At 37.2% G+C, this 20,723-nt stretch overlaps 1 protein-coding gene across 1 annotated transcript in view; it reads right to left on the bottom strand.

The window, feature by feature from the left end:
• nfic (nuclear factor I/C) overlaps positions 1–20,723 on the bottom strand; it is a 110,466-nt gene that overhangs the window by 14,286 nt on the left and 75,457 nt on the right. Inside the window, 7 exon segments of the mRNA XM_058784548.1 lie at positions 1,345–1,430; positions 2,934–3,020; positions 3,023–3,092; positions 6,910–7,094; positions 9,134–9,244; positions 15,035–15,159; positions 18,779–18,902. Of these exon segments, the coding sequence (XP_058640531.1) occupies positions 1,345–1,430; positions 2,934–3,020; positions 3,023–3,092; positions 6,910–7,094; positions 9,134–9,244; positions 15,035–15,159; positions 18,779–18,902 (788 nt within the window).

The following is a 20,723-nucleotide window of genomic DNA, read 5'->3' on the forward strand; positions in this document are numbered from 1 at the left end:
AACCTCCTCTCCCCCCCTCGGTCATTTGACTACTTCTTTCCCCCTCCCTCTCAGCTCATGATACTCTCAAAGGGACACAGACACACATCTAGATGAGAGCCAGAAAAGTTCTGACTTTCCCTAGTGCACAACTCACATGCAAAACAGAAGAAGAACCTTAACTGGTGTGCATCTGCTGTCTGTTTGTTGTTTGTTAGACTGAAGGTTTTCAGGAGATGATCTCTAATGCACACTAACATACACCAGTCCTCCAGTACTCATTGATCCCTCTTCTGTCTCCCTCTCTCATCACACGGCTCAGTCAAGTGCATTTACACTTTTTTATGGAGCTGAAAGCACTGCAATGCAGCAGTGCACTCGGATTCCTGAGCCATGCAGTTCAATCACCTCCACAGTTCAGATTTTACCTGAGCACTGCCGCATTCCCCAGCCAAATCTCAGCTATTACTTATGGAAGACCTTTCAAGTGTTTATTTATTCCTATAGGATTCATGAATCATCACAAAAAATGTCAGATGCTATTTTGTGCCTTTTAATCAGGTCAGGATTTTGCTGAGCATGCAAAAGTTTCTCATGTGATTAATAAATATGAAGGCTGACTTCATAGGATTATATGGTGGACTGCAAAAACCCATTCGTTTAATTTTTTTTGTCTTGTTTTCTATTAAAAATAATGAAATAATGAAATAAAATATATCATATAATAATAATAATCATCAAGCAAATAATCATTTACTTAAGAATTACAATTGTGTGAGATGATTTCAGAGAATATATTTTGTTTTAAGCACAAACAGCAGAATTTATTTTTAAAACATGAAATAAAATATTTTATATAAATAAAAATATATTACATTATTTTATTTTAATTTAAAAAGAAAAAAAATGTTAAATAATTCCTCTGACATTCTATGAATTACTCATATATTGGTTAAGGTGTTGTATCTACACTGGCTGTATATTTAATGTTAAAGACTACACTTCATTTGGCAGCTGAGGGTCCAGCAGTAGATACTGTATCTGCTCATTTCTGATCTATAATTGAACACAGAAGGCTTGGGTCTCTCAGAGGGTCCAGACTAGCGCTGCTGTAGTGTTTCCTCAGGGCACTGGGGTTCAAGGGAAATTTTCAAGTACTGCTTGAAATCAAGATTGAATTTTTAACATTTTCATGGTGGTTAGGTTTCTGAAAGTTATCAAGAAAAAAAGTTTTCAGTAGTTGAAATGCAGTTATTCGGTTTAGTCTATAATAAGCATTACAATTTCATTTGAGGGGTGTGTGTGTTTGAGGGGGGATGATCTGTGAGTTTGTGTGTGAATAAACTGAGGTTTGTGTTGAGATACCTGTGCCTGATACAGACTGCCAGTGTCTCGAGAACCAATTCCTACGAAGGAGCGGTTGGCAGGTGGCGTCCCGGGAGCAGAGTATGCTGAAAGAAAGAGAGCAGTTGGGATTGAAATGGGACCATAAAGTTACTCTCAAATTCTGATATCAGTTTCAAAATCTGGTTCCTGGTGGATTTAGTGTTTAAAACACACAGTTTAATATTACTATATTCAGTAGAGATCTAAAATGCAGTTTAAGGGCATATGGCGTGCATCTGTTTAACACAGACATTGAATTGATGCTGAAACTGGGTCACAGTTTCTGTTTGTTACCGTCAGACTGTATAAATAAATATTCTGTGTGGCGGAGGCTCATTCTGTTGTCTGCTTATGTAAATCCAGTCTGTTGTTAGTGAATGTGCGCCTTCATCTCTTAAATACTGTATTATCAGCAATTACAGAAGCTGATGTGCTTTCTTATGTTTCTTTGGAAATTCTCCTTGTCTTGTTGGTAAATAAGGAACACACACAACATAATCTACGCATCCATCTTTATCAAACGGGCCTTTGGATAAGCTGACGTGATTACGGGACGTGATTCCAGCTGAATAATCATGCCGAGCATTGAGTCTGACTGTGTAAGATGGCGTATCGAGGCGATTGATCATGTGGGATTCTGCAGCACAGCGGATGGTGAACATATTGAGCCGTTCTCTGCATTAATAATTAAATTAGCATGATTAATGGACAGGGCAGCAAGAACTGGCCCAATAAAGCTGATCGACTTGTCATCCAAATGTATCTGTGTTTATACAGTTTACTGATGGAAAGACACTGGTTTTGTTTCTCTCATACTGAAATCAGCATTTTTATATCAGACTTTGAAGCCGTTTTAAAATATATATGAATGTGCTGAGTTGCAACGTTGCTTGGCATCTGTAAAAAGACAATAGTTATGCTAATTAACTACAAAAAACATGAAACATTGTTTATTCTGATTATTAATAGAAATAATTTAATTAAAAATAAATAAGTAAAACCGTAAATAAATGCACTACCATTTTTGAAAGAAGTCTCTTATGCTCACCAAAGCCGCATTTAATTAAAAAAAATAAATTATATACTATAAAATGTAACTTATTTATTCTTGTGATGCATGGCAAAGATGAATTTTCAGCTGAAAGTGAAAGAAAAAGCTAAAAATGCTAACAAAAAAACTTTTGTTTTATAAATATAAATATATATATATATACACACACACACACACACATACATACACACATATACATACATATACATATATACAAGATACAATGTGTTATCCATTCAAAAGCAGCCAAGACAACGGTGTGTTGTGTGTGACTGTGTAAATGGTTTGTGAGCCAGACAACTAACTCTGAGCCAGCCATCTTCATTTGTTGATTTGTTTATTAGGTTTCTTGCTAATTGAATCACTCTAAAAATGTATACTTCACTAAATCCTGGGGTTTAACTCTATTTCTTTGTGTGTGTGCTGCTGTCTGTTTTTTTGGCTAAAGGTATAGTGCCCTGTCAGAGGTGGGACAGAGAGGGCGAACGAACGGACGGGTTGCAAGCGTCCCACTTACTGGGGGAGGTGGGTGAGCTGGCAGCTGCATCTGCAGAGGTGGTGCTGGATTTGGACTCTGGGGGCAGCGTCAGACGGGGCAGGCCGGGGGTGGCGGGGGGGCCAGCATCTGAGAGGAGATGTAGTGACTGGATACCTTCACCTGACCACTGCCATTCAGCTGCAGAGGAAGAGAGGGCAATAGTCAGCCACTGTGGGGAGGGACACCTCACTGCCTCTACACAGCTAACATCACAATACATGCATCTACTGTCTCTGTGTTTGTCTTATTCTCTCTTTAGCTGTTTTTATTTCCTTTAATGCGAAAATTCTTTAAGATCTCAGCATATTTAGGACTATGATTGACCTCATGGAAGATCTTAACAGTTCTTTAAGGTGTTAATCATTTTTGATGAACTAATGCAGTGTTCCATTCAGTTTAAAAATTGGAGTTACATTTACGTTATAAATGGCATACGCTTATGTCCCAAGCAACTTACATTGCATTCAACGTATACAAGGTATTTATCAGTTCATGCATTCCTTGGGAATCAAACCAATGACCTTGGCGTTGCTAGCGCCATACTTTATTGTTTAAAAGAATGATTTCAAAATTACAGATAATAATACCTGTTAAGCTAATGTTTATAGAAACAGTTGGGTTAAAAATAATACAAAAACAATCTGTTTATATCTGCATACCTGCAAAAGAAATGCTACTGCAGCATTGCCATTTTACATCATTTGCAATGCATAAGACAAAATATAATTGGACAACATATACAAAATCTAGTATCTCACATCTGACATTGAATGGAACACAGTATTAGGAAATACATTTTATTTGTTATATTAAAAAAACACTACACCACATTAGCCTCTCTGCTGCCCCCACTGGCTCTGAATGCAGTTAAATTTCAAGACATGCCTGGTTATGTGATCTCAACACAGAGATGATTTCTTAATTATCATATAACACTTACTTAAAGATCTATTAAAGGGTGATTCACCACTGACAAGATAGGCTTTTAATAAAACTTGACTGTCTATGCAGTAGAAAGGTGAAGTTTAAAATTTTTTAGCTAAATGCCTAGGAAAAAAAAATGAAAGGGCTGTGGCATTGCCAAAAAGGTAGGCAAACTTAAACACCCATAATGCACTGGGCTCAATCCAACTGTTCATGGGTGCATGTAACAAGGAGAAAGAATACACATTCATTTACAATTTTGACACTGTAACAGTTCAAAGTTGGTAGAAAGTTGGCAAACTTATTCTTTAATAACACTGTTAAATGTAGTCATTAGCAAATGTCAAAATGAATATCCATTTTTCATTGTAAACATTATGATGTTGTGATACCTAAATTCACTTGTAGCATTTAAGAGCTGCTGTAGATTTGGTCAATCAAGCTGTATTTTTCTGAAGTACTTAATTTCTTTTTCAAAAAGTGGAAAAAATGACTTGGTATCTGATGAAACTTTAAAGTCCAGTCACATATCTCCACCTCCTCCTGTCATCAGCAGTTATGTAGGAGAAACAGAGTAACGTTGTGCACACTGTTCTAGCGAACGGCCCATTATGCATCGTTCTATCGCTCTACCCCGGCCACAAATCCATAAAACCCTCCATCATGCTCTGTTTCACTCTCAGAGGGTTTGGCTCTCGTTCGCATTCTCGCGGGGTAAAACTGCACACTCACTGCCCTGCACAACAATAGCTGATGAGTGAGTCAGCGGCATTGTGGGTCGGTGCGGCTGTTCTTTGTGACTGCTTGGCTACGGTCAGACTGCAGTAGGGGGAATTTCAATGAGTCTGCAGAATCGGCGGGGCACGGCTGCCACAGGGCAAGATTCATAAATGTGTGTGTCTCTCTCGCTCTCTTCCTCCATTTTTGTGCCAACATCAGCAACACCCCTAGACACAGAGATCTCCTCCTCCTTGGCTGTATTTCCTGTTCTCTCACTCACTCTGCCTGACGTGGAAATGGCACACGACCCTCCAACAGGCACCCCGAGGATAAGTCATTCACACTTTGTGTTAGTACTTTATGTCACTGTCAGAATGAAGCCATCCAGCCAGTGCTAATTCTTGGTCCACGGTCAGAACAAGCAGAACGATCCCAGAGCTGCTCACCCTGTTTAGTCAGTGATGTTACTCGGATGACATCCTGGGTCATTATGGATCATTAAGTCATTATGAGATGAAATAACACTCAAATAAAGTGTTTGAGCTATTCCAAATATATGACACAACAGCTGTACTGCAAAATACACCGTAAACAATTTCACCTACTTCAACTTAAAAACTTCATTTACTGCCTTAAATTTGTATTTAATTTTTTTTTAAAGTATAATCAATTTTGCTATACAAGTTATTTTAACTTAAATTACATTAAACTGACTTAAAAAAAATGAAATCTTATGTAACTTGTAAAAGTGGAGAGAAATTGGTTAAATTAATTTGATGAGTTAAAGTATTGTAAAAACATATGTTGCCATAACTTATTGACTGTATTTATGGATTATAAAATTCTATAAATTCTACCTGATAAGTCGAAATTTATTTCATTTACCAACAACCGATAATTGGCCAAAAACCAATAAACAGCCTCTGTTAAAATTCTACACTGTTTGTCTAAATAAATTAAAAATGAAATGAAATGAAAATGAAAAAAGAATGAAAAACTAAAATAAATCATTTTAAATGCCACAAGAGAATTTAGGCATATTTATATTTTTGCATTTGGCAAGGTATACATTTCATCAGTTAATTTTATGTGACACTGCATTCAAGATAAAGATGTTTTTTAAGACTAACTTTACGAAACAAGCATGCTCAATTAAATATCACTGAAAATTCTAAAGCTGTGATTTTGAATGGGTGCTTCCTAAACTCTGCCCACCTTGTAACCACACCCCTCATGAGTTATATACCCAGCCAAATAGGTTTTCATCTGCTCAGGGCAACATAGGCACTGAGAAAATGTTGTCTGTGAGTATTTGTGAAGGAAACGGAGCTGATGGACGCTTGTGTTTAGACTGCAGGTCGCTTTAACGGAAAGTGTGAAATCTGACCGTGTCGAGGCTGCTTGCTTCTACAAAACCGTGGTCAGCTCTTTTTGGCTCAGATTACATGGGCTACGATCCATGTAGGGCACATGATGGCATGTTTATCTGCCTCTTTTTCACTCTGTCTGTCTCTCTCTCTCACTTGCACACACACAAATACATACTGCAGATACAGGAAGCAAGCAGTCGACTTCCTAATTCATCCCTTCTGGTATAATTTAAAGGGGTCATAACATGGATTTATTATTATTTAATTATCTCCCTGAGGTCCACTAATGTTTTTTTCTGCCAAAAACAGTCAAAATTTAGCTGTTTTACATTTACTTTCTTTCTGGCCAGAAGAATTAAATTATCCTTTGCTCTGATTTTAAAGGGACAGTTCACTCAAAATGAAAATTCTGTTATTATTTACTTGCCCTCATGCCAGGATATTTAATGAAAAATGTTGGTAACCAAACAGTTTTGGTTATATATATATGCATGTATATACATACAGGCTGAGTAAATGATGACAGAATTTTTTTTTTTGGGTGAACTGTCCCTTTAAGAAATGCTCCCGCTGCATGTGAAATGAGCAACAAGCGCTTGCATGTGAAATGAGCAATCAACTAAGTCAGGAGATTCAGACTTGCTGTTTTTAACTCTAATGGAAAATACGACCCCTTTATATACAAATTCAACTCATTTTCAATTTGGAATACTAACAAATCCAGTGTTGAATATGAATAAACACGGCAGGCTCAGAGCTGTGCTTGGCTCACGTATGGGACCACATGGGGTCCTACCAGAACTATGGCTGCTGGTTGGTTTAGCTGAAGTTTGGGTAATTTTGGATACGTTTTTATGTGCCCTCATCTGTGATTGTTAGAATGTAAATGAAAGCTGAAGTCTATATAAGGTGTGTCAGCATGCTCAATGGGATGATCTTACCGGGCTGGGCTGTTGATTGGACGGGTCACAGGCCAGAGATACAAGATCCTTGAGCGGGTCTTGAGAGCTGAGGTGCGGGGGGTACCGGATGGCCGTGTGTGGGAAGTAGGTGGAGGCAGTCTGGGGGAGAATGGGAGCGCCAGGGAAGTGCAGAGACGAGGAGGGATGTGGACTCCGAGAGATACCTGAAAGACAAAGATATTCTGCCTTATTAACTGGAATTATTCACTGACAGACAATATGGTGCTTCTACTTCTTTTTAGTACTTTTCAGCCCCTGGCCATTGCATGAAAAAGAGCAGCATGAACTTTAATTAAAATATCTCCTTTTATGTTCAACAGAAGAAAGAAAGTCATATAGTTTTGAAATGTCAATGACATGAAATGTAATTTTTCTGTGACTTATTCATTTCAGCTTCAATACCTGTGGATTTCAGCTTCGAAACAAACTACATTTGGTTTTGTATTTGAAATAACACCATCAAAGTACACTACTGTTCAAATGTTTGTGGTGAAAAAGATTTGTTTTTTTAAAGAAATTAATACTTTTATTCAGTAAGGATGCATTAAATTGATCAAAAGTGACAGTAAAGAGACTTATAATGTTACAAAAGATTTCTATTTCAAGTAAATGCTTCTTTATTTGACCATTAGTTGTGGCCTAATGGTTAGAGAGTCGGACTCGTAATCCAAAGGTTGTGAGTTCGAGTCTTGGGCCGGCAGGGATTGTAGGTGGGGGGAGTGACTGTTCAGCGCTCTCTCCACCTCAATACCACAACTGAGGTGCCCTTGAGCAAGGCACCGAACTCCCAACTGCTCCCCGGGCGCCGCAGCATAAATGGCTGCCCACTGGGTGTGTGTTCACGGTGTGTGTGTGCACGTTGGATGGGTTAAATGCAGAGCACAAATTCCGAGTATGGGTCACCATACTTGGCCGTATGTCACTTCACTTTCACTTTTGAGCTTTCTATTTATCAAAAAAACTGAAATAATACTATTACTACTGTTACATTAATATTTTCAACATTGGCTGCTGAAAATTTTGCTTTGCCATAACAGAAATAAATGATAATTTAAAATTTATTACAATAGAAGGTATTACTTTTAAATATAACAATATTACTTTTTTTGGCTTTGTGAGCATACTTCCTCACAGCCTTCTTCCAAAAACATCTAAAAAAAATCTTACCAACCCCAAACAACTGAACGCTAGTCTACCTGTAACTAAACAAACACAATAACACTCACCCCTTGCATTTTAGTGACACATTTGATAAAGCTGCATACTGTATAACCAACGTCTTAATTAAAGAGCTTTTTGTTGGGTTGTCACGTCCCTGTCAGATTTAACCATCATAATTCTCTACAGAACACTTTGTATGCTGTAACGCATTTGGCAAAGCCCAGCAGATGTAATATCAGCTTGATGTTTCAGTGCAGGCAGCATATGGCTGACACGCTCCACCAATTCATCTGAACAGCCAGGCTAATTGTTAGAGCATAACTCAGCCAGCTGTGAGGCTCTGGAGACGACAGATCACAGTACAACTATAAGAAATGACCTGACAGTACTCTCGTCTCAGCCCATTGAAATTGTAAACGGTTTCTCTGTGCATGTTTAATGTGTTTCACCAGCCCCTTTCTTACAATCACCTGCATTCAGATCTGCCTCCATCCAATCAACAACCGATGGATAGAACCAAGTCCCTGCCCTGGAATTTTGGAATTTTCCTGGAAATTTGGTCACAATACGGAAGAAAAAAAATCTGTTGCTACTTACTATAATGCACATTCCTGGTCTTATTAAGAACAATTCATGTTATTCCCAAGGAAATAATGGTCTGGCTATATAATCTTTCATCAAAATGTAATAACTAAAGCCCTGAAAAAAACACTCTTTTGTGGCTCTATTCTGGTATGTTATTCCAACTATTCCCGAACAATTCCTGATAGCTAAATTAAAGGCTCTACGTGTTTTCTTGTACACTTCATATTTAAGGTATCAAAATATGTTGCAAATCATATCTTTTTTTAACAGGGCCTTATATAAGTAGGCTGTACATGATATGATGATATTAGCAGAGACAGTTTGGATAACCAAACACAACAGTAGAAACTGTACAGTATATTTGTTCCTCCCAGCTAGCTGTTTGCGGTGTTTGTGAGTGCAGGCCTGTGATGACAGAACAGACAGATATATATACACGTGTGTGTTGTCCCCTCACCGCTGTGCACTGCAATGACAGGTCTGTGGTGCTGTGTGAAGCCGAGACGTGGAGAGCTCTCCTGAGGGGATGGACTATCCATCTCTGTCTTCTTAACTGTAGGGGAGATTCCTGTGTGAAAAAGAGAGAAAAGTAGAGAGAGATGGAGGAGGGGGAGGAGAGCACGCGCTTGGCTTATACGGAATACTGCAAATTCAGCTCCATTGTTCTATACAAGGACAAACTTTTCTGAGTCTAAAGGAAAGCTTAGTCAGCTAATTAATGAGCACTGCGTGGTCACTCTCGATGCTTCTGTCAGGTCACAGCAGATGCTTCTAGTTGCCACGACTGACCACAAGGTGGTGCAGTGTAACGAGAGTTTTGACAGTGCTGCAGTGCAATGCAGAAAGTGCACTCTCTCCTTGCAGCCAGACCAGAGGGATTATGGGAAAATACGTCTGCTCTGTAGCTGATGATCTGCACCGGTTATTTAAGGTCAAAGCAAAGATGCAGTCTCCATATGGATGTCAGAGTGATCTATTTAGAACCTTCCCGATATGGAAGTTTTTCCTTATAAGTGAAACATATATATGTCTTAAGTTTCCAGAAACTGCTTTGTATTAAGGATATGTGGAGATCTTCTTAAGTCAACATTCTTTCACATTGTTTGGGATTTTAGGATGTCGTTTAAAGGATAGTTCACCAAAAATGAAAAATCTGTCATCATTTACTCACCCTCGTGTCACTTCAAACAAGTTTGACTTACAAACCTGCTTTGGTGTTCCACAGAAGAAAGTATATTTCTTCCAAACATTAAAAATCAATGGGGTCCCAACGCTCTTCAAAATTTCTTCTTTTATGTTCCGCCAAAGAAAAAAGTCAAACAGGTTTGGAATGACGTGTGAGAGTGAGTAAATGATAGGATTTCCATTTTTGAGTGAAAAATCATTGAAGGAAATGGCTCTGCTCCCAAACGCCACATTTTAACCTTCAGATCTTAATCCATAGGTGCACGAGACCAGAGCAATCAGTGGGGGATTGTTAAAGAGAAACTCATTAGGAACGTCTAGACAGGAAGTTAGGTGGGCAGGGTCGGTCCACTGCAGGGGGTTCGACTGTGGGTACAGTGATGGGATTTGCCCTGGAGGCTGATATGAGACCAGTGCTGCCACTTCATACACAGTGATAGATTTCAGATTCCTGCTGGTTATAGATCAGTGGGGAGGCGTGAAGCAGGTCTCCTGAGATCTTAAGAAACAGTTTTGCCTGGAGGGTTAATGGATATTCACTAGGGTGTGACAAAAGTCAGATGTTATGCAAGGTCTGAAACGGCAACTCAGCACCTTTCTAATCTCACAATAAACTCTGAAGGTTTTAGGCTGATCTGAAGCTACAAACTTGAAATCTTTTGCTCATGAATAAATATTAAACTGTATGACTTGAGGCATGCAAATGAATTTTAAATTTATGTATTTTTTACATTTAGGGCATTTTAACTTTCCTTGCCACCGCTTCCCACACAACACAGAATCCTAATTGTCAAAGAACTTCATTTTTGTTAGCATGTTGCTAAGCTAATGGCACAATACTCTTAATAAACAAAAATGCTAAAATAATGGGTAAAATAATCAATGGGTAAAGAAAATGGGTAAAATAATTTAAATTAAACTGTTTTAATATGCATCTTTCAACACAGAGTCAAATATATATGTAATGTATATATATATATATACACACATATATACACATACATACACATACACATACACTAACATTGGACACTAACATTCAGCTTTACCTTCACAGGAATAAACTGCATTTTAAAAGATGTTCAAAAACAGTGTTTTAAATGGTGACAATATTTCTGCTTTTACAGTATTTCTGATCAATAACTGCAGAGCATAAGAGACTTTTTTCAAAACATTACAAAATCTTACTGACCCGAAACTTTTGAACAGTTATGTAATTATAATCATGTATTGCATGTGGTTATAATTAAACAACCGTTCAAAAATTTGAAGTCGGTAAGATTTTGTAATGTTTTAAAATAAGTCTCTTGGAATTTTTGCTCAGAGCTTGTGACAATGCATTACGGGATTACATTCTCCACAAAGGATACAAGCTTATACAATTATATATATATATATATATATATATATATATATATATATATATATATATATATATATACAGTGAGGAAAATAAGTATTTGAACACCCTGCTATTTTGCAAGTTCTCCCACTTAGAAATCATGGAGGGTCTGAAATTGTCATCGTAGGTGCATGTCCACTGTGAGAGACATAATCTAAAAAAAAATCCAGAAATCACAATGTATGATTTTTAACTATTTATTTGTATGATACAGCTGCAAATAAGTATTTGAACACCTGTCTATCAGCTAGAATTCTGACCCTCAAAGACCTGTTAGTCTGCCTTTAAAATGTCCACCTCCACTCCATTTATTATCCTAAATTAGATGCACCTGTTTGAGGTCGTTAGCTGCATAAAGACACCTGTCCACCCCATACAATCAGTAAGAATCCAACTACTAACATGGCCAAGACCAAAGAGCTGTCCAAAGACACTAGAGACAAAATTGTACACCTCCACAAGGCTGGAAAGGGCTACGGGAAATTGCCAAGCAGCTTGGTGAAAAAAGGTCCACTGTTGGAGCAATCATTAGAAAATGGAAGAAGCTAAACATGACTGTCAATCTCCTCGGACTGGGGCTCCATGCAAGATCTCACCTCGTGGGGTCTCAATGATCCTAAGAAAGGTGAGAAATCAGCCCAGAACTACACGGGAGGAGCTGGTCAATGACCTGAAAAGAGCTGGGACCACCGCTTCCAAGGTTACTGTTGGTAATACACTAAGACGTCATGGTTTGAAATCATGCATGGCACGGAAGGTTCCCCTGCTTAAACCAGCACATGTCCAGGCCCGACTTAAGTTTGCCAATGACCATTTGGATGATCCAGAGGAGTCATGGGAGAAAGTCATGTGGTCAGATGAGACCAAAATAGAACTTTTGGTCATAATTCCACTAAACGTGTTTGGAGGAAGAAGAATGATGAGTACCATCCCAAGAACACCATCCCTACTGTGAAGCATGGGGTGGTAGCATCATGCTTTGGGGTGTTTTTCTGCACATGGGACAGGGCGACTGCACTGTATTAAGGAGAGGATGACCGGGGCCATGTATTGCGAGATTTTGGGGAACAACCTCCTTCCCTCAGTTAGAGCATTGAAGATGGGTCGAGGCTGGGTCTTCCAACATGACAATGACCAAGCACACAGCCAGGATAACCAAGGAGTGGCTCTGTAAGAAGCATATCAAGGTTCTGGCGTGGCCTAGCCAGTCTCCAGACCTAAACCCAATAGAGAATCTTTGGAGGAGCTCAAACTCCGTGTTTCTCAGCGACAGGCCAGAAACCTGACTGATCTAGAGAAGATCTGTGTGGAGGAGTGGGCCAAAATCCCTCCTGCAGTGTGTGCAAACCTGCAGGAAACGTTTGACCTCTGTAATTGCAAACAAAGGCTACTGAACCAAATATTAACCTTGATTTTCTCAGGTGTTCAAATACTTATTTGCAGCTGTATCATACAAATAAATAGTTAAAAAATCATACATTGTGATTTCTGGAATTTTTTTTTTTAGATTGTCTCTCACAGTGGACATGCACCTACGATGACAATTTCAGACCGCTCCATGATTTCTAAGTGGGAGAACTTGCAAAATAGCAGGGTGTTCAAATACTTATTTTCCTCACTATATATATATATATATATATATATATATAAACACACACACACACACACACATGCATACAAGAAACCGGCAAGAAACAAGCTATCCTAGGCAAAATAATTCAAATAAACAGCCTTCTTGTTGGGATCCTACAGTATGTTACCTTAAAATGCTCTCTTCATTGACAACTTACTAGCTTTTAGAGCAGAGCCTTCCAATGAACTCTAATTTTACAAATGATTAAAAGCACACTATGCAAGATCACTCAACATCAAATATATTTCAGTACAAAACAATAAACTAACATCAACACTGCATGTGCATCTACGAACCACACATATCCTTTTATGCTCCCACAAACTGAACTTTCCCTACACAGACTGCTCATTGAAACTTCCCCTTATACAACAGAGGTGGATTACAGTATGGTTTCTATATCTACTGCTTGCCCTACTTTACGTGAAATTAGTAGAGCTGCTTCAGCATAAAAATAGCTGTCTAAAATGGTTTTATAAGATTTAGAAGGGTTTTTACAATGGGTCGATGCCTGTCAAAACCCCTCAGCTATTCATAGCATCAAAGGCAGTGATTCTTCATACCTATTTCATACATTAGTTATGCTTTAGCATCAAAAGTGATTCTGATATGCACTGTCATATTTTTCCAATGTATTTCTGCCATATAACTACATAAATTGTAACGCCTCCAAAACAGAACCACAAATTTGCATTATGAGCATAGCAGGAAACCCGCCAACCCAGTTATTCTAGTTGAAAGTTCATGAAGATCCCAAGCAATCAAAAGTATAACAAAGAAATTATTACCATGGTAAAAATTCTATTTGCAGAGGAGTAGACAACTGAAGGGTCAAAGGTCAAAAGGTTAGGTCTCTCTCAGTATGAGGATACAGCAAGTACTGAGTTTGCGCCAAGGTACAGTAGAGTACAGAGTGCAGTGCTGCTTTCTGCAGACTTTCACAAAAACGAGAGTTCATGAATTAATTAGGATTTGGCACTACGTTAAGGAAATTCAAATCCGAGTCCAGTCTAAGCTTGTGATTTTAGACTTCCTCTTCTGCAGTTAAAAACCTGATATGTTTGTCATTCATCTGAAAGTGCTTCAAAAATAAGGCCCACAACTATGCTTTCGGAGATGAAAATCTCCATGCACAATAGGCATCCACTAGTCGACAAATCGATTAGTTCTACCTCTATTCATTGTTTTGATTCTGTGTGTCAACTAGATCATGTCAATTCAGTTCCACCTGTACACTACATAGTGACAGCAGGAAGAAGAAGATTCTTCTAAAAATGACATGCGTTTCTGCATCATGTTTGTATGGTAAAAATCCAAATATTTTAGAATATTTTATAATTGAAATAAACCTAAAACTATTAAAACAAGAAAAACTATAAAAAATCTTTGATCTATTATCTATAAAAGTTAAAAAGTTAAAGATGAAATAAAATAGAATAGAATATAAATATTAGATGAAAACAATATTATATATTATATAACAATATATACTTATTTTATAAACATGAATAAACATATTTTATAAACAACTGAAATGTAAGCTAAATTAAAATATTTAAAACCACAAAAACTAATACAAATTAAAGCACATAAAATTAAAAAGAACACTAAAAATGTAAAATAAAATAAAAATTACTTTGTGATCATCTAAATTTACAGGTTTTAATAGATAATACAGTATAATAAAAATAAAATATAAAAAAATATGTAAAATTATCATAATAAAAATTTTATATTATTAAATATCTCCGAACCAACCTTACTTCATTAAGTTACACAGAACAAAGTAATTTTAAGGGTTAGATCGCTTTTTACAGTGTAGTTTGACTAGATTATTACAGTAGGGTAAAAAGGAGTAGCTATTCAAGCCCTCATGCACAAAAGAAACTTTATTATGGGCGGTGTGGTGTAGAGGTCAAGGATTGCGGGAAGTGGTACAATCACTACAGTATAAGCCACCATTGTGCCTTATCCCAGGTTGCTACAGAGGGATTGTCCCTATAATAAGTTCATGGCCCAGTTCTAAAGTTATTGCCCAATAAATTCATGTAATACAGAAAACCTTTGATAAAATTTGCAACTCTGTATTTCTATGTTAAAATGTTAAAAGGTCTTGTAAGATCAAACACAAGGCTCACCTCCTTCCATCTCCTCTTGCCAGTTGCGTGAACTGCTGGCAGGGGAGTTGGGAGAGGTGTAGTACTCGCCCCCTGGGCTGGTGTCTATATCGTCCTCCATGGATCCTGACTTGTGTCTCTTACTTCTGTGTGAGTAAAAAAGGAGAAAGAGAAGAAAAAAAATGAATGAACAGAAACCTTATTTCTCACACACACTTGCTAACCCAAACTGTCTAGACGTGCTTTATGCATGTTCCTTTGGACCTGCTTTTCCCAGGCACTCAGCTACGATGAGGAGTTTGCCAACATTCACCTTTTGTTTTAGCCTTGCAGTGCGTTTAATGGAAAATAAGCGCATTAATCAGGACTGAGGCTTTGGCTAACCACAAAAGCAGATAAATCAAATAAACTGCCCTCAGCAGACCTGAGTGAGGGGCCGTGTTCTTTCACACTCACTCATCTTTCCCAGGTGCATGTAAGGATGTAGTTTTGTGATGTTTTCATTCAGCTTTGTGTATCACCTGGGGTGGTTTTTGCTGTGACGCACACATGACAAATCTTATTGTCACCAAGGTGTACCGGTGTCTTGAGCTCAAAATGCCTCGGGCTCCCTCTGTCTAATTCAGCCAATATAGAAATAGTTAACAGCTAACATTTATCATGGCGACAGGTACATTTAAAACTCTCAAAGCCTTGTCTAACCGACCTGAAATCTCACAAGCTCCACAGTTTCAGCCTGGTTTGGATAAATAGGCCAAACATATTTTAGTTTTGAACCAATCAGCAACTGCTGCAGGCTGTTGAATTCACGGCAACACAAAGGACCACCAAACTCAAAAACAACAGCTGGCGTGCAAACATCTACAATGTAGCCACTGTTGCTTCTGGTCTTGAGGTAACTGGGTTGGATGCCACTACAGCCTTTGTTGGAGCAGAAATAAAAGTTAAATCAAAGTTAACTCTCTGATACATTAATTATGAAATAAAATATGCAAAAATGCACTTAGCAAAAAAAAAAGTAAAATAATTTATAATCTTTTTTATGTAAAATGAAGATTTTTGAGAAATCTGCACATCTGTACACTAGGGTTGCACGATATACCGGTACTAAGGTAGTATCGCGATACTAAAGCTTAAAAATACCTGCGGTGCCATTGCATTTTTTAAACGGTAGTATCGTCCATACGGTAGTACCATAAGATATGTTGTATGCACGGCAGGAACACCGTTTAAAACATTCATTTGAACATGCATGCCAGCAGAAACATTATAAGTTGATTGCCAAATGTCTTTCTGCTGTGCTCTGTGTAGTACAGGCTGTGTATATGCTTTATATGGTATTGAGTGTTTCCCGACGCTTCAGTTCAGTTTGCAATGAGAAGTACTTGAACGTCGTTGTTCATGCTGCAGTTTATCAGAAGAAAGGGTCTGATTCAGACAGTCTGATGTTATTTTAAAAATAGCAGCTCAAGCATCACTTATTTAACATCATAATATCTTACAAGAAAGTATTCTCACAGTTTTATTCATTTGACCACTTCTAGAAAAGGTGTAATGGTTAGTTTCTGGAAGCATCTTTGCGATCATGAATGCAATTCCATTCATCAGCATAGCGGCTTTGCTCTTGGTTCTTATCAATCATTATATATATATTTTTTTAACATTATAAATGTATGTTTTTTAAAATACATGCTGCTATCTTGGAAATTTCAAGATATGCAAGCAAAAATGCTACTAACGGTTCGGCAACACGACACGAGCAAGAGTCAAGAGTGCTGTTTTTGTTTCGTTTCTGTGTTTGAATACAACTCTGCCTTGGCTTGGGCAATCACTGATTCACTAAGCCACTCATAAAAACAGTCATTTGATTCGCTCCTGAAAGATTCAGCCGTTTTTGAAAGAATCGTTTGAATGACTCAGTGATTCAATCATGAACACTTGCTGCCACCTGCTGGCGGTTTTAAGTTTCCCATCTAAAAGTAGGCATATTACATTCTTTTCCAACATATTTCTATATTTAGAATTCTGAATTTAAAACATTAACCTCTTAACTGTCACCGTCCACCCTGTGGGACGCCTACGTTTACTTCACTATTTTACAATTAAATCCTAATCTAATCATGACAAACTATATATCGTTGGAAAGGTCTAAGACTCCTAAATAGGTATTTTACCACTTTTTTTGTAAAAAAATTATGTAGGAAAAGTAATAGATTAATTTATGACAAGAGTGCACCTGAAAAATCTACATCATAACAGGAGTTCTGACCTTTGTCACAGAAAGTCTTCTTATTTGCCTTTTTCTCTATCATGCTTTAGAAATCATAAGAAATTATATATCAGTTGAAAACTTAAAATCTCAAAATTCATCCTTTGAAACCCATTTTAAAATCAGACATTGCATTACCATGGAAATGGTACATCAAAATCACGTTGGAAAATGTTTTCATTCATGAATTATAAAAAAATAAGTTTGGATAGTGCACTATCATGTCTGTGTTCAAAACCGTGAGTGACAGTTAAGGGGTTTAATCTAATAACATTATTTATGCAATTATAAATAATCTAAATGTATAAATACCACATCTAAATGTCACTTCATGCAGCTTCTGTGCAGTGCTAAGATGAATTTTGTTTACATCATTTCATGGATAACAGTAACTAGTCATTCATTCACATTAATGAAGTATTCAGAGAAAAATCTTGAAAATTACTATATATATAGTAATACATTTAAATCTCTTTGTGAAAGTTGCCTTATCTTATTTTAAACTGTCTTGAAGTTGAATGGAAATTCCCACTTAAATGCTCAAACAAATGTGACCCTGGACCATAAAACCAGTCTTAAGTCGCTGGAGTATGTTTGTAGCAATAGCCAAAAATACACTGTATGGGTCAAAATTATCGATTTTTCTTTTATGCCAAAAATCATTAGGATATTAAGTAAAGATCATGTTCCATGAAGATATTTTGTAAATTTCTTACCATAAATGTATCAAAACTTCATTTTTGATTAGTAAGATGCATTGCTAAAAACTTCATTTGGGCAACTTTAAAGGCGATTTTCTCAATATTTTGATTTTTATGCACCCTCAGATTCCAGATTTTCAAGTAGTATCTCAGCCAAATTTTGTCCGATCCTAACAAACCATACATCAATGGAAAGCTTATTTATTCAGCTTTCAGATGTTGTATAAATCTCAGTTTTGAAAAATTGACACTTAAGACAAATAGAGTTTATATAGTGGACAGATATATTTTCAGTTACAGAAAAAAACTACATTAAATACATAAATAATACCTGAATAAAAGTTTTCTATATCTATCTATCTTATAAATAGAAAAAAACAGTTCCTTATGAAAAGGACGGTCATTTAAAAACAACGGGTCAAAGGTCATTACTTATGGACATCATCAGAACAATTTGAAAACAACTGTGTGCAATATGGTAAAATCTGGTTTACTCCTTAATTAACATCAGATTGTACCACTGGATGGAATCAGAGGATGTTCATGACTTCATCAAAGCTGGACATGGATGGAGTCCATATTTTAATTTGAGACAATTTAGCATTGCGATAAACAGATGCGGCTTGATTTCCGTGTCTTTTTTTATTCTTTTTTAAACCACATACTGTACATACACGCACACACACACAGGTTAGATCTCATCACCAGTCAAAACTAGCTCAAGGACACAGTGCCTTTGACAAAAGGATGTGTGCCTGCTGCAGGCAGATGTGTGGTGGAGACATGTGTACTGACCCGCTAGAGGAGGTGCTGGGAAGGGTTCTCCTCATTCCCACCCCTGAAGGGTTCAGATCATAAGCAAGATGACCCTGCAGCTCTCCGAGAGAGAAGTTCGGCCCCGTGCCCGTCACCACCGGCGCTGCACACACACACACATACAGAGGTTATGATAAGCATATAACAGTTAAAGCTTTTAAAGCAGTTAAAGCAAACATTTGATGTAGAACTATTTTGTGTATTTATTTATATATTATGTATTTGTAAAAAAACAAATGTACACTAGCATTAAAAAGTTTGGAGTCGATCATATTTTTAATGTTTCAAGTGTCTTAAGCTCACCAAGGCTGCATTTGTTTGATCAAAAATACAGTAAAACAATGTTCTGAAATATTGTTAAAATTTAAAATAAAAGTTTTTTATTTTAATACATTTTAAAATGTAATATATTCCTGTGATGGCAAAGCTGAATTTTCAGCATCATTACTCCAGTCTTTAGTGTCACATGATCCTTCAGAAATCATTCTAATATGCTGATTTGGTGCTCAAGAAACATTTATCATTAATAATGTTGAAAACGGTTGTGCTTGATATTTTTGTACAACATTTTTTTCAGTGTTCTTTGAAGAATAGAAAATTCAAAATAACAGCATAATTTGAACATGAAACCTTTTGCAACATTATTTCTTTGCTGTTATTTTTTATGAATTTAATGCATCCTAGCTGAATAAACGTATTGACAATGTATTAACAATGTTAAACAATTAACAATAAAAAGTATTAACAACGACTAAAAAAGTACTTTGGTATTGCCACGTTTTATTTTTCGGATATGGTCTCACAACAATGCCATGTTTTTTTGAACGTGTCATTGTAATACCATCATATTCTTTGAAATAGCCTGGGGTATCATATAATGAAACTGTGGTAAATGAAAATGGTAATAATTCAGTACCATGGCATATACTAAAGTACCATGGTAGAGAATTAGCTTTTGACACCTTCACTGTACCAAGACAATGCCTCATTACTTCTTGTTTGGGACAGTAAAAATTGTAGCACACATTCTGATAAATCCCCTAGCACCGTCACACAGAGGAACTTAGTCTCTTTTCTCACATGGTTAACATTGGTGATTGTTATCTAGCGTACAGTAAACTATCACAGGAAAGTGATTGTTATCTAGTGTACAGTAAACTAGAGTTTTGCGGCACGACTTGTTAAATCCTTGCATCATGTGGGTGTAATCTCACACATTCATGTTTAAGCCCACGCGAGGCTTATGAATCTGTGCCACTGCATGTCTGCTCTTACCTGAGCTGACCTCTTTCCTAATATCATTCCATTACTGTGTGTGCGTGTGTTGGAACGCACAGTAATTGCTCAAGCTTAATGGACAGGCTGTATGGTGTGTGTTCAGTTATGTCTGAATGTGTTGTATGTAAATACAAAGTGGGAACAATGGGCTTGTTGTTCCAGCATGACTGACCTACAGTATATGAGTACTTGCATAAAATATTGCGTAGGAGTAAAAAAAATACCTGGTTTGAGCATGTAATGCTGATAAAACTGCATAATGCACATTAAGACATTTAATTAGTCTCCATATGCAATCTATCAGTTTGTTTGTAACTTGTAAAACACTGTGATTGCACACAGGTGTGAGGAGTGATACACAGCGGTCTCACTTATTTGACTCACTTATAAGCCAACTGGGAAGAAGAAAATAATTTCAGCTAAACACAATCAATTACTTTGGACAGACTGGCGGGATTCCTTCCCTTCTAATGAGGAACTGTCAAAGCGGACATAAAACGGCTGTGAAATTGACGCTTGCGTCTGCTATGTGGACACAGGCTGTGTGGGAGGTGGGAAGGGACAGATGAGATGGTAAGACAAGAAAATGATTTGCTAAAATGGATCAGACTCCCAGAGATACTTTTAAAGGGACAGTTCACACAAA

The sequence above is a fragment of the Onychostoma macrolepis genome, chromosome 08 (genome assembly GCF_012432095.1).
Source record: "Onychostoma macrolepis isolate SWU-2019 chromosome 08, ASM1243209v1, whole genome shotgun sequence".
NCBI lineage: Eukaryota > Metazoa > Chordata > Actinopteri > Cypriniformes > Cyprinidae > Onychostoma > Onychostoma macrolepis.